Source organism: Myotis lucifugus, unplaced genomic scaffold (assembly GCF_000147115.1).
Source record: "Myotis lucifugus unplaced genomic scaffold, Myoluc2.0 scaffold_46, whole genome shotgun sequence".
NCBI classification, from domain to species: domain Eukaryota; kingdom Metazoa; phylum Chordata; class Mammalia; order Chiroptera; family Vespertilionidae; genus Myotis; species Myotis lucifugus.
The window spans coordinates 6,586,623-6,602,410 of NW_005871094.1; the positions used below are offsets into that span (position 1 = coordinate 6,586,623).

A 15,788-nucleotide genomic window follows, 5' to 3' on the forward strand; every position below is an offset into this window, starting at 1 on the left:
CCCTTCGTGAGCAAGGTTGATCACACTGGCCAACACCATCCTAATTTACAGCTGAGGAAATTGAGCCCCCCAAAATAAGAAACTTGCCCAAAGTCACACGATAGGTAAATGGCAGAGCCTGGATTCAGACCTAGGTAACCTGACTTCAAAGCTTCCCTTTTCCATTTTTCAGTACAATTATGATTTCTTTTTCAAATGTCAGTTTTTTCATTTTCAGTAATATCTGAAAAGCATGGAAAGGTAAATGGGTATGTTAGGTCCATCAAAGGAAACTCATTGTTTTCACTGTATCAGTATTGTTTTCACACCACACAATTTTAATTGGTAGAAATGTATTTTAGAGATGGCGCAAGATTGAGTGAAGGAATCTAGTGGTAGAAAACAAGCCATATGCATTAGTGTTCAATCAGTATCAACACAGGTAATGTGGAGGATTCCCAAAATGAGAGACCTAGAAGTGGAAATTTCAAAAGCATAGATAAGGTTTTTTAAATCTAAGTAAACACTAAACAGCAGCATTTTCATATTCTCAGAAACTCATTTATTTACTGTCACCATCACCAAAGAGAAGTTGAAACGTACTACATTTTTAGTCCCATCCTATTCCCTGTCAGTGGCCTTACAAATAATACAATTCCACTCAAAAGCACTGTCCCTGCCCTTATAGAGCTTACAGTCTATGGCAGGCATAAACAAGTAAACAACTATAATTCAGTGTGATAAGTGCTATGATACAGGCGGGTACACAGGGTGCCATCAGAACAAAGAGATGGGCCTTCAAAGACGGTTTCCCAGGAAATAACTCATAGACTGAGTGTTCAATCTAAGAGTTAATCTCCCCAAACCACTATTATTGGTTTGGGGAGATTAAACTAAATTTGTCATCTTTCACCTCAGTCTGCTCCTCCATCCATCTATATAACACCTTGTGACAAGCACAATGGTCCATACAGAAAGCTGAAGCTTTCTTGACTTTTCCCTCCTCCTCTTCAATAAGTCGTCTCAACTAATTCCACTTCCTTAGATTTCAAATCAATTCCCTCCTCTCTATTCCTACTATGACTGCCTTACTTGTAGCTGCCATCATTTCTCACCTTAATAATTAATTATAATCACCTTGTCACTGGCCTTTCAATTAAATGTCTTCACTAATTGAAAAACAAACAGATCCTGAAAACTCCCATTGGGTGGTGCCCCACTTGACCTGGGCCCTCTCCAACTCCTCTCCACACTCTTTCCCACTAAGCTGGACTTCCTGCAGTTCTCTGAAAGACCATGCTGTTTTGCCTGATTGCCTTTACTCCAGCTGGTTGGTCCTGTGGTTTGAGATGTTCCAACACTCCCTTCCTAACATCCACTCAGCCTTTAAGTACATCTCTTCTGAAAAGTCATTCTAATGGCCACCCTCTCTCCATCCTCCCATGAGCTGGGCCAGGTACCTCTTCTGTATGCTCCCATATCATACTACCTCATCAGGACACTTATCACAAAGAATTGCACTCAATTTATTCTGTAACTGTTTCTTTACCTGATTCTCTATTATCTAGATCACTGAGCTAGCACAGTGCCTGTTAGTTAGGAGGCAATCAAGAAATACTGAACAAATGAAAGAATGAACGAACGTACGAACGAACGAACGAAGATAGTTAAGTCTGTGAAAGCTGATGCGATAACTAAAGGAGATAATGGAGAGGACAGAACGTTGAAGTAATACCCACCTTAGTGGGTAGGAAGAAAGAAGCTAGTGAAGGAAACAGAATGAACAAAGGAGTAGGAAGAAAACATCTGGGATTGTGCAGTAAACTAACCCAAAAGAAGAGAAATCTAAGAAGGTGCAGGTGGGTCAACAGCATCAAACACTACGAACAGGTCAAAGAAGGTATGAACTAAGACAAGGCCACTGATTTAGAGGTGGTCACTGGTGACCTTGCTATTGCTAATACTGAGTTACCCTGCCTCATTCTTAGTAGTCAGAGACCGCCTTTCTCAGCCATTGTTTGAGGCAATTTAGGGCTGACAAAATAATCAAAGGTATAAAACTTACCTGTGCTAACCTCCTTTTTTCCATGATTAAAAAATTGAAAAACAGAGAATACACAGAAGTAAATCCCACCATCCAGATATAACACTACTTCCTTTGTATTTTTTATGTTTATATTTGTACAAAATTGATATATTAAATTGTATATCCTAATTAAACAATTTTTAACTACATTTTAAATTTAGTCAGCCTAACTTAGCTTTCTCATTGTAAATCAATAAATTAACATTCTAATTTATAACACAAAAAAAGAAAAAGATGTTACAGAATTAAATGTGCCTGCTTGGCCACGTGTGTGCACTATGTTCTTTTTGTCACAAAACACTAAAATTACCTCTTAATTTGTATCAATAAAATAATTTTTTGATGCTAAAGGGTAGCACACCACCCTAAGTATCTTATCTTGACCCATTTAAAATAGATTTTATTATTTTCAAGTTCTGGAATTTGGCTGTTAAAATAGGTAGGTACTAAAAACATCTATAGCAGCTGCAAGTTTTTTTTTAGTTTTTAAAAATATAATCTCCAGTTAAAATCAGATACACTGATTTATAAGTAATTTAATAAAGTCTAAATTACAACATTAAGCATGTTTATCTGACAATTTGTTAATCTAGAAATAGTGTGAACCAGAGTTTTCAATTCTCTTCTGAAATTTTCTTTTTTCACTATGGAGTGTTTTTTTGTGGAAAAATATTAAAAATAGAAGGTATGTGGGGAAAATGGGGGACATCTGTAATACTGTCAATAATGAAAATTTAAAAAATTAATAAATAAAAATAGAAGGATTACAAGGTCGAAGAATGTGAACATTTTTAAGGCTTTTGATACATAGTGGCAAAGTGAATTCAAAAAGGCTGTATTAAATTTACACCTTCTTTAATATATGAGCTTCATTTTCCCATAACCTTGCCAACACTGGGTATTCTTATTGTTAGTCTTTGCAAATCTAAGAGGTGAAAATGATATCTATTATTTGAATTATCATGCTTATAACAATAGTGAAATAAATATTTGTTCATATTTATTGAACTTTCTTTTTTTTATCAACTGATATCCTTTTACCTATTCATGTTCTTTTACCTATTTTTCTAGTGGGCATGGGCATTTGTTTTTAAACTGTTGATTTATAAAATCTCTTTATATATTCATAATATTAACCATTTGTTACAAATACTTCCCCTTATATCTTTTTATTTATTATATTTTACCATAAGAGGTTTTTAATATTTTAGTCACATAAATTATTTCTTCCTTTGAATCATATTTAGAAAACTCTTTCCCACACCCATATTTTATAAATTACTCAAAGTTATTTTTAATATGGTTACAGTGGAATAATAGTGATATCAGTAAGATCATTTATTTCTATCATCTAATACACATTAAGTGATTCTAACTCCCTAAAACTTAATTACAATTCCAACAGTGGTCAATATGAAACACAGGCTTAAATTTGCTCTAGACTTATCTTATTCCAATCTTGGCTGTTTAGACAATTTTTAAAAACCAGAGTTTTGAGTTCATACAATTCATTCCAAGTTCCCTTCAACCCATATGAAGCACAGATCTCTTGCTAGTTACACCCACCTCTCAAAAACCTGTTAGGGATCCTTATGATGGGACAGGACTGAATGAAGCGCCTCCTAACAGGGTCCCATCGTATTTTCTTCTTACCTGTTACCACAATTATCAGCAATAAGTCAGACACATACAACACATGGCAAATAATACATAGTTACTGTAGTTATAAAGACAGAAAAACAGGAAACAAAACAATACTTGAATACAGAAAGAAGTGATGTAAAGTAGCATTTAACCCTGTTTTAGGAGTCAAAACAAAATTAAATTAATATTAAAGCAGTGATGAAAGTTTTCAGCTCATCCCCAAAAGAATACAAACAATTATGTGCACCATTTTCCATTTTTCAGAATTCTGGGTCAAAAGAACATGCATTCAATAATCACCAATGCCATCTTGTGGCAAAAATTCACCACAAGCTTTACAAACAGATTAGAAACCAAGACATTTTAAAAAGTCAGTGAATGTAAAAAAAAAAAGTACTGATTAAAATTAATGTAGGCTCCTGTTCTCTTCCAGGTTTGGCATCCTTTTATAAGTTTTATGGTTAAGAGGATAAAATAAGGGGCAACATTCTTTAAATATGAAATAATCTCTTGGCACTTCCATTGGCCAGGAGTGAAAGGATTCATCTGCCTTCCCAGGGAGCAAATTAGCTCCATCTTAATCCAATTAAAACTTGTTTTCTTACAAAATAAAAGAAAAATGGGAAACATTATAGAACTGTGAAATGGGTAATTTTGTTTCTACCCAAAATTTTGATAGCTCCCAAAGATAGCTCTAATTAGCAATAAAAACAATTAACATTTGTATAGAATTTAAAGTTTACCAAGAGCTTTCACACATTACCTCATTTGATCCTCACAACAATCATGTACAGATTCAATGGCCATTTCATTAAGTACCTGCTATGCCTTGAGTCCTAGGCGAGGCTCTAGCATAGGGAAAGAAAGCTATGACTCCTACCCTCAGGAGCTCATGGCCTTGTGAGGAAGGCAGATGTCTAAACAAATAATTTCATTACAGTGAAGTAAGTGCCAGACTGGAGCTACAGAAACTCTTGGAGGAAGATATTATCTTATTTTACAAGTAAGGAAGCTAAAGGGAAATAAGTGGCAATGCCAGAGTCAGGATTCAAACCCAGGGCATCTGACTCAAATATCTGCCTTCTCTCCACTACACCACACTTAACCTGTCTCAAATTTCTTAAAAAGCACATAGTTTTTGGTTTGGGCAATTGGAATATATTTAAATGCTCATCAGCAAGGTCTGATTTGTTTACTGCAGTACTTGTACATTGAGATACACAAATTCTGTGTAGTTAAAAAATGGCATTACCTGCACTTGTGTACTTATTGTGAAAAAGACAGGCTTGTGGGCAAGAAGGAATTTATTTTGCAAAAAGGGCTATCTTTTAATCCTCTGTCTTTTAAATCAGTAGTTCTCAAATGTTGGTCTACAGAGCACTGATGGACTAAAGTGAAGATTCAACCGTCCAACACAAAATGAGAAAAATATGGATAAGGCAGTGAGTTTTTTTAAAAGCTAAAATGTTCCATTTAAAAACCTGTCCATTTTTCAGAGATTAGAAACATTTTGTTATTAAGCATTCTTTATTTTATGAGATGGAGGTTGTAGAAAATGGTAGTTAGTTTTGTTTTTTAATATCCTTTCTTGGAAAAATAGAAAATTTGCAAGCCTTGTGTATCCCCAAAATACATATATTTCTAAATTTACAGGTTTATGACATTCAAAAGCCTGTAAAACCACAGGTTTAAATCAATACAATATTTGTTGATTCCTCATAAATCCAACATTGTAAACCACAGACTGTCAAAGGATACGTAAGATGTATAAGAAACTTCCCTTGACCTCAAGAAGCTTATATTCTAATTAGGGAGACAAGACAGACACATAAAACAATTATATAGCAATACAAGACAGAATATAACAAGTGATTAGCTTAAAACTTGACATTTTTATGTACCAAAAGCATTAAAATGTACATACCCTTTTACCCAGCTATTCCACTTCTAGGAATTTATTCCTAAAGAAACAATCATAGATGCATGGAAACATGTAGGGACAAAGATATTCACTATAATATTATTTATGATGGTAAAAAGTTATAAATACTTTCAATGTCCAATGATAGGGAGGTGGGTAAGTATGTCAAATAAACATACTTAAATATGTTCATATTCTATGTAACACTAAAAAGTATATACAAGAATATTTACTAACATACAAAAACATTCACAATATACTGCAAATGAAAAATGCAAAGTACAAAATAGTACTCGATTATGACACCATATTAATAATGAAAAAATTATTTGTATATATTCATAAAAAATATAGGAAGCATATACACCAAATTTCAATTGTGGTTATCTTTGGGTGGTTATTATGAGTGCCTTTTGTTTTTTTCTCCTTAGTGCTGGTCTTTATTTTCCAAGTTTTCTCATTGAATAGGCATTACTTTTGGACTGGAAGAAAAACAATACCATATTACTTTAATTTTGTTTTAAAGCTATGGTTTAAAAAAATACTATAAAGAAATATACTGAAGTGTTTACAGTGGTTGTGACTGGGATTGAGTGTTATCACTTCTTTTATAATATCCAAAAAGTCTATGACATATTATTTTATACTGGAAAAATATTTTTTAAAATTTAGAATAACAGTGAGGGAATAACAATGAAAATTATTGAACCAAAGTTATAATAAAAATCCTTTTATGATGTTTTCTCAGAGCTCTGTCAAACATTTTTGGCCTGTTTTTCCCTTAGCAACCAACGTAAGTCTCTACAGGCATAGGCTAATGTTGCCTCTATAGAGGTTATTCAATGTAGACACTGACTTCAGAACCCATGTTTTCTTCCTTCTCCCAAAGAGCAGAAAACAAGAAAACCAGCAACATCACAAATATATGCCTTTCCAATTTCATGTAAATATATTCCTGGTCTGAAGTTTTATTTACTGAAGCTTTCATTGTTACATATTTAAACCGCCAATCTTCATTTATGATTGCATCTACTCTTCAAAACAAAAACCATAATTTATTCAATCATTTTATAAATATTTCATTTTTTGCTAGATTTAAAAAATTTCTCTTTATTAGATTTATTTCACTAAAAATGATACAATCATTGACTGAATCAAGATGGTAGGCTAAGAACACTGCAAGCAAACTTCCTTTCCCCATTAACCCCACAAATAACAAAAATGCCATTTTTTAAAAAGTCAATCATCAAAAGAAACCAAGAAATGTCCTTAGTGAGCTAAAACTATGAGGAATCACTGAAAGATGAAAAGCTGATAGAATCAGTTTAAAGGAGGAAACCACAATCTTATATGCAAGTGGTTGGAGTCCTCAGTATAAACTAAGCCCAGAGGTGGAAGACAGCAGGAAGAACGAAAACCATTTACAGAATTTACAGCATAACTGGCTGGAGGGTAGCAGGGAAGTCACAAAGCAGGTCAACCTCTCCCACCTGTTTTACCTCTTTGGGTCAAGCATTATAGAATAGAGGTGTAAAGGTGTCACCCTGCCAGGAAAAACAGTGAGTACTAACACTTGGATGAGAGAGACAGGACAGAGCCCTGGGTGGACATTAAGCCTGAGGCAGAAGTGGAGACACATTAAAGAAGACTGGTAATTGGTACACTCCATCTCACTGCATATTTCATCACTACCCACAATCAATGGATATCGGCTGCAATACACACTATCATATTCATAGGAGGCTAACCAGGACGCTCAAACAAAGATGAATGAGCACAAAACCAAGACTCGAACATGAAAAAGAGGCATTCGTGTCACAAATAGAACTCACACTTAAAGAGTCAATACATTAAATAGAATAAGACCTTAGATTAAGTACAATTAATATCTTCAGAGATAGACAAGATAACATTTATTTAAAATAAAATCAATTGGTCCTGGCTGGCATGGCTCGGTTGGTTGGGTGTTGTCCCGTGCACCACAAGGTTGCTGGTTCGATCCTGGGTCAGGACACATGCCCCGCTTTGCAGGCTAGATCCCAGGTAGGGAGCATGGAGGAGGCAGCTGATCGATGTTGTGCTCTCACATCAATGCTTTTCACTTCTTCCTTCTTCTCTCTCTAAAAAGCAATAAACTATTCTTTAAAATAAATAAATGAATGAAATCAACTGGAACTCTTTGAAGTTAAGTTTTTATCACTGAACTAAAAAACCTAAATAAGGACTGAAAAAGAAGAACAAATTAAATTAGTAATCTGAAGCCAAGAAATTCACCAGAATACAGTAGAGAAAGAAAAAGAAGTGAAAATCATTTTTATTTTATTTTAAATATATTTTATTGATTTTTTACAGAGAGGAAGGGAGAGAGATAGAGAGTTAGAAACATCGATGAGAGAGAAACATCGATCAGCTGCCTCCTGCACATCTCCCACTGGGGATGTGCCCGCAACCCAGGTACACGCCCTTGACCGGAATCGAACCCGGGACCCTTCAGTCCGCAGGCCGATGCTCCATCCACTGAGCCAAACCGGTTTCGGCTGAAAATCATTTTTAAATTTAATATGTAAAAGAGAATTGAGTAAGCTCTATCTATAGTTCAACTGCCTTTCTTGCAGAAATGCTAATCCTAAACTTCATATGGAAATGTAAGAAACCCAGAAAACCAAAACAATCTTGAAAAATAACTAAACTGGAAGACTCACACTTCCTGACTTCAAAACTTACTATAAAAATACATTATACAAAACAATGTAGTACTTTCATAAGGACGGACATATATTAATGGATTAGAATTGAGAGTCCACAAATAAACCCTTAAGTCTATGGTCAATTGACTTATGACAAGGGTGACAAGACTATCCAATGGGAAAAGAATAGTCTTTCAACACGGTCCTGGAACAACTGGATATACTTTTAAACCTAGAATTATATATCTACTCAAACTCTCACTCAAGTGTGAGAGTACAATTAAGACATTTTTGAATCTACAAGGACGCAAAAATTTTGCTTCCCTCAGATTTCTGGTGAGAGAAATGCTCAAAGATACATATCTGGAATAAAAAAAATTAATCCAAAATAATAATCAAGGTACAAGAAGAGTAAAGCAGAGAAACCAGCAAAGCCTTTAAGTGTTGATTTGAAATAAAAAACACAATAGCTTACTAATATTCAAAAATACAATATATGATATTGACAGGAGTAATTTTGAGGGTAAGAAGAGAAGTTGGGAGAAGGGAAAGCAGGTGAATTATAAAGTCCTTGTCTTATTCAGAAGAAAGAAACAGAAACTGATTAACATAAATATCAATAGAAAAAATAAATTACAATATTAAGTAAAAAAGATTAAGAATATTAGATGGCTTCACTTCAAACATTTAAGAAGATATAATGCCTACTCTACACAAACACTTTTGGAGAATACAGAAACTCATTTGTGAGACTAGAAGAACCCTGATATCAAAATCCGATACAGACATAAAAATAATTGCAGGTCAACATCCTTATAGACATAGGCACAAAAATTCTAAACAAAATACTACCAAATCAAATCAAAGTTACGTAAAAAGGAGAAAACATCATGGCTAAGTGAAATTTATTCTAAGAATGTAAGGCTGACTTAACATTCAAAAATCAATATAATTCACCTCATTGGCAGAATAAGGAAAAGAAACATATGATCCTCTCGATAAATATAGAAAAAGCATTTTATAAAATTCAACGCCAAGTAATTGTGGAAAAAAGAAATTTATGCTCACACAAAAACTTGTGCACAAATGTTCATAGAAGGTTCATTCATAATAACCAAAATCTGGAAACAACTTTCCAATGGATGCAAACTGCGGTACATCTATACTATGGCATTACTACTCAGTATCAATGAACTACTGATATGTGCAACAACTTGGATGGCTCTCAAGCGAATTATGCTGAATAAAAATAGCCAATTTCAAATGTTATATATTTTATGATTCCATGTGTATAACATTCTTGAGATGATAAAATTATAGAAATGGAGAACAGATTAGTAGTTGCCAGGGGTTGGCTATAAAAGGGTAACATGAGGGAGCCTTGTGATGGATTTGTTCTATATCTTAACTAGGTGGTCACACAAATCTACACCTATGATAAAACTGTTTAGAACACAATACACACACACACACACACACACACACACACACACGCATGCGCAATTGTAAAACTAATGAAATCTGTGTAAAGTCAGTGGATGGTGTACCAAAGCTGATTTACTGGTCCTGGCCAGGTGGCTCAGTTGATTGGAGCGTCGACACCAAAAAGGCTGCGGGTTTGATTCCTAGTCAGGGGATATGCCTAGGTTGAGATGAGTATGGGAGGCAACCGATTGATGTTTCTCTCACATCGATGTATGTCTCTCTTTCCTCCCACCCCTTCCTCTCTCTCTAAAAATCAATAAAAACATATCCTCGGGTAAGGATTAAAAACATTTTTTAAGTTGATTTGCTGGTTACGTTCATTGTACAATAGTAACAAGATGTTATCATTTGAGGAAATTGGATGAAGAATATATAGATCTCTCTATTATTTCTTAAATTGCATATGAAACTACAATATCTCAAAAGTAAAAACTATAAAAAAATTAAATAAATAAAAATAAAAATAAAAAAATTGATGCTGCTGCCCTAACCGGTTTGGCTCAGTGGATAGAGCGTTGGCCTGCGGACTGAAGGGTCCCAGGTTCGATTCTGGTCAAGGGCATGTACCTTGGTTGCGAGCACGTCTCCAGTGGGGGGGTGTGCAGGAGGCGGCTGATCGATGTTTCTCTCTCATCGATGTTTCTAACTCTCTATCCCTCTCCCTTCCCCTCTGTAAAAAATCAATAAAATATATTTTTAAAAAAATTGACGCTGATATTGGGCAGACTGCATTCAAAATGATATGTCTGAAACAATAAATACTTTAATAATGAGAACTATTGATAGAGAACACACTCTAAGAATTCTGACTTAGGTGGCTAGGGCTGTGGTATGGTCCTACCACTTTATACAATTCAGTATCTATAAAGAATTTCAAGAGAAGCAAACTAATACTGGAGTTAGAATCACTGCACAATTGTGCGGATTGCTTACTGCACAAGAGCTCCACGCCAAGAGGCTAAGTGGGGGTGGGGGCTAAAATCCAGTCTGTACTCTACTCCCCAATGCACCTATAGCATTTATATCTACCTGAAAAAGGCATTTTTTAAAATGTTGCACAATGGTACACTTTGGGCTAACAGTGACCCACTTGTTAAGTAAATAACTTTCTTTTAAACATAAGAGAAATAATGTTTATTGGGTATCTATTCCTAGCACTTGTATATACTCATTTTTAAATTTCTGCCTTTCAAAACAAGGAAATCTGAGCCCATATCTTAGTTCTGTTGTGCTGCTTGGGTATAGCTTATTCCTTAGGAGGCCTCAGTTCTTTCTCAAATCTTTTTGAAACAAAGTGTATAAATCAATACAAACTAAAATATGAGTTATAGTACTATATTGTTCTGTTATGTTTTAATTAGTCATGGCATTGTGTGTGTGTGTGTGTGTGTGTGTGTGTGTGTAAAAACAACTGCATTCCTTAATAATACTCTTCCAAGAACTTACTTAATCCTCACCACAACTCTATGAGATACATACTATAATGATTCACAATTTACAGATCTAGAAACTAAGACACAGAGAGGTTAAGTAATTTGCCCAAGGTCTCTTAACTAAGTGAAAGATCTGGGATTCAAACCCATGAAGTTTGGATCCAAATCACTCTTAACCACTCTACAATAATGCTCTTAGTCACAATTCAAGTTGGCACCTGAAAAACTGTCTAATAGAGGCATCTGATAAGATACTTGTTGAGTAAATAAATACAGAAGTAATGATTCTCAACCAAAGGTATAACCCTCCCAACCCCACAATGAAGTTGCTCTCATCTCCCAAGATTCTGTCTAGTCTTATCCCCCAATATACCATCATATTGCCACTTTATTAAGAATAAAAACTATAGTTATAAGACATTGTCACTAATGAAATAACTAATATTTCCCATCCTTTAAGTTTTTAGGAGTCAAAAAATGGTTAAGAACAACTGCTGGCAATGTGAACATGCACTCTGATTCTTTTAAGGGCCTTCAAGCTAGGGTGTGAGAAGCTGTTGACTGCTTACTGGCTTCTACGGTACTTCCCTAATGCACACACACAGGAAATGTATCTTTAGGGAGTTACATTAACCAAAGATCTTATTTGCATAGTAGAGGCCCAATCCATGCACCTGTGGGATCCCTCTGCCTGGCCTGCGCCCTCTTGCAATCTGGGACCCCTTGGGGGATGTCGGAGAGCCAGTTTCGGCCCGATCCCTCAGGCCAGGCTGAGGGACCCCACTGGTGCACAAATTCGTACACCAGGCCTCTAGTGAATACATAAATAAGTGGAACAACAAATCGATCTCTCTCTCTCTTCCTCTTTTTCTCTCCCTCTAAAAAGTCAGCAAATAAAAAATTAAAATAAAATAGCATCATCATGTTCTTTTCTTTTTGTTTTCATTCACTGATTTTTTTCTTTGAGAAAAAGAGAGAAATATCAACTTGTTGTTCCACTTATTTATGCATTCATTGGTTAATTCTTATAGGTGCCCTGATTGGGAATCAAACCCTCAACCTTGGCATATTAGAATGATGCTCTAACCAACTGAGCTACCTGGCCAGGGTCTCATCACATTCTTAACCTTCGTGATGACTGCCAAGACTGAAATAAATTTTTAAATAAAGCCCCACCCTTTGGATCAGTTGTATCTTTTGAAAGACTAACTATAAATATACCATAAATTATATGTATACCAGATGGTCTCTAAAGCTCTAAAAATTATATAATTCTCAATGAAATCAGAAATTTTCCAAGCCCTAGTTGGTTTAGCTCAGTGGATAGAGCGTCGGCCTGTGGACTGAAGGGTCCCGGGTTCAATTCCAGCCAAGGGCACATGCCCGGGTTGCGGGCTCAATCTCCGGTGCAGGAGGCAGCCGATCAATGATTTTCTCTCATCATTGATGTTTCTATCTCTCTCTCCCTCTCCCTTCCTCTCTGAAATCAATAAAGAAATATATTTAAACCAAGAGTAGTTCAAAACTTTGGAAAACATTTAGAGCAAAACCATCTTCTCTTAAAAAAAAAAAAAAGAAAGAAATGTTCCAAGAATATAAGAACTCACCTAGTGCAATGGTTCCAGAGATGCTAGATTAACCGGCTCATTGCAAGCTTATTAAAAATAATAATAATTAGCCCCAGATAGTGTTGCTCAGTGGTTAAAGCATGGGTCCTAGCTTTAAAAGGGTTGAAGGTCCAATTTCCAGTCAAGGGCATGTACCTAGGTTTCAGGTTCCATCCTTGGCCCCAGTCGGGATGAGTGCAGGAGGCGACCAATCAATGTGTCTCTCTCACATTGATGTTTCTCTCTCTGTGTCTCTCCTCCCTTCCACTCTCTAAAAATCAATGGCAAAATATCCTCAGGTGAGGATTAACAAAACAAATAAACAAAAAAAATCAATGGAAAAAGTATCCTTGGGCAAGTAGTGACAAAATAATAATAATAACAATAATAAAAACAAAAAGCAGATTTCCAAGTCCAACCCAGTAGGTCTGGAATATTAACTTTGGTGGGGAATCAGGTTCCACTGAGACTAGTAAAAATCATTGGCTCTCTCTCCAGAAAAATGCATATATACTCACAATTTTACATATGATAAACCAGCCCCAAACTCATGAATTGCTGGACCCAGGTTAAAAAATAAAAAAAGAATTTAGACCCAGAATTTTATGGTTATTTTCAAAAGGGTAGTTAAATGGAAGAGGAATAAATTTATTCCATATTCTACCAGATGACAAAGCTGGGAGAAACTCGTAAAAGTTGCAGTTGAATTTATGGCAACTCTTTGTAATAATTAAAGCAAACAAATAATCTGACAGTTCTCTTAAAGCAATAAGCAGGTTGAAATAAGTAGACCTCTTTAAAATGAAGGTTTAGCCCCTGGCCGGATAGCTCAGTTGGTTAGAGCACCGTCCTGATATACCAAGGTTGTAGGTTCGATCCCAGGTCAGGACACATACAAAAATCAAACAATAAATGCATAAATAAGTAGAACAACAAATTGATGTTTCTCCTTCCCCTCTTCTCTCTCTCTAAAATAAATTTAAAAATAAAATAAAAGTTTAAAAACAAAAAGATTAGAGCTATTATGGAAAGAACTCCCCACACTGGATAGAAGTAGGGCAAGATGACCTCCGAGATCTTTCAATTTTAACATTTTATAATCCTAAGGAGTTTTAGAAGAAGAAGAAAAAAAAGGAAAAATATAAAAATTTAATTTTAAACCTTCTTTTTTACTGCTTAAAGGTTGTTTTGTGTTGAAGATTTTTTTAAAAGACTGCCTGCATTTGTATTCTGTGTGTAGCTGTGTCAATGTGCCTGTCTTGAAATGTAAACTATTGCCAAAAGATGTTTTTAATTTAATATCACCTCCTTACTTTTTATCCCCAGCAAAACTTTATTCTTTAAAAGAATAAGTATAGAAATCATCCTACAACCCTACAAAATAACCCAATCAGTTTCCTTACTATCAACTAAAATTTGTATACTAATTATACTGAAATAAAATTTATAGTAATAACCCACTCAAGAATCCGAGTACAGCCCTGACTGGTTTGGCTCAGTGGATAGAGCATCAGCCTGCAGACTGAAGGGTCCTGGGTTCGATTCCAGTCAAGGGCATGTAACTTGGTAGTGGGCACATCCCCAGTGGGGGGTGTGCAGGAGGCAGCTGATCAATGTTTCTCTCTCAACGATGTTTCTAACTCTCTATCCCTCTCCCTTCCTCTCTCTAAAAAATCAATAAAATGTTTGGGGGAAAAAAGAATCAGAGTACATTGTTTGGTCTTTTCGTGCTTCTTGGATTTCTTGCACTCTAACTTTAGTATTCAGAGAATAACCTCTCTTCTAAAACATCCCTGAGGGAGAGAGAAAGAGAGAGGAAAGACTATGTATTAAGTAAATGTAGACGTAGGAGACTAAATATGAAAAACAGACTTTTAATCAATACATTTTAACAATGCCTGATGAACTAAAATTTTGCAACCTCCCTCCTTTAAGGAGCACCAAAGATGGGTAGCTCTATAGACACAGAGCCTTCCCTATTTTGTAAGTAAAACTAAGGAACTAAGCAGAAGAAAATCCTCAAATTCTAATGCTAAATGATTATACTGAGAAATGTCATTTATTACTTTTACTACTCATTCTGTTCCTTGATTAAAACTAGAAAAGTAATCAGTTTTGAAAGTGAAAACACAACTGTTCTTTATGAATTCACTTCCCCTTATCTCAAGTCACCACTTTCTGTTGGCAAATGCAATATCTTTCAAGGCAATACCCAGACTTAACTAAAGGTAATAAAAGCTTGTGTTAGACTAATTCTAGCAAAAGGCAACAAGGCATTCACTAAACAACAATTTTTTAAACAGTTTTTTGTAATTGATTTCAGAGAGGAAGGGAGAAAGAGAGAGATAGAAACATCTGTGATGAGAGAGAATCATGGATCACTGCCTCTCGCACGCCCCACACTGGGGATCAAGCCCACAACCCGGGCATGTGCCCTGACCAGGAGTCAAATCCGGACCTCCTGGTTCATGGGTCAACATTTTAACCACTGAGACACACTGGCCAGGCTCAACTTTGAATGCATGATATTTTAAAAACTGTTTTAAAAACTCTAATATTTAAAAACAAGCTACTCTAAAAAATTGATAATAATTCTGTTAATGTAACAAGCAGAGAGCCAATAAAAATATCTTAAATGCAAAACTAAAAAATGTCAGATACGAATACTGCCAAAGTAAACATGATGTCTAGTAAGACATCTGTAGGAAGCATTATATTCGGAAAGAACAGCTATTCAAAGGATAACATTTGTCAAAGGATAACATTTCACATCTATAGATGGAGAGATAAGTTTCAAACTTCAAGTCACAATTGATCAGAAAAATTGATGTAGTTTTAAAAAGTTATTTCTCTTCCTGAAAGGTTTTCTCAATATTTTGTTTTGTATATGCATGTGTATTTAAAGCTAAATATATTACCTCTTTCTAAAGTACCAAGTTTAGAGTG

At 35.2% G+C, this 15,788-nt stretch overlaps 1 protein-coding gene across 2 annotated transcripts in view; it reads right to left on the minus strand.

Annotated features, from left to right (window-relative positions):
* The window catches only part of KLHDC10 (kelch domain containing 10), a 48,164-nt gene that overhangs the window by 19,307 nt on the left and 13,069 nt on the right, over positions 1–15,788 (minus strand). For both annotated transcript variants that reach the window (XM_006088358.2, XM_014455476.2), the window contains exon 2: positions 3,632–3,718. In XM_006088358.2, coding sequence (XP_006088420.1) covers positions 3,632–3,718 — 87 coding nt within the window. The remainder of the gene's footprint in view (positions 1–3,631; positions 3,719–15,788) is intronic.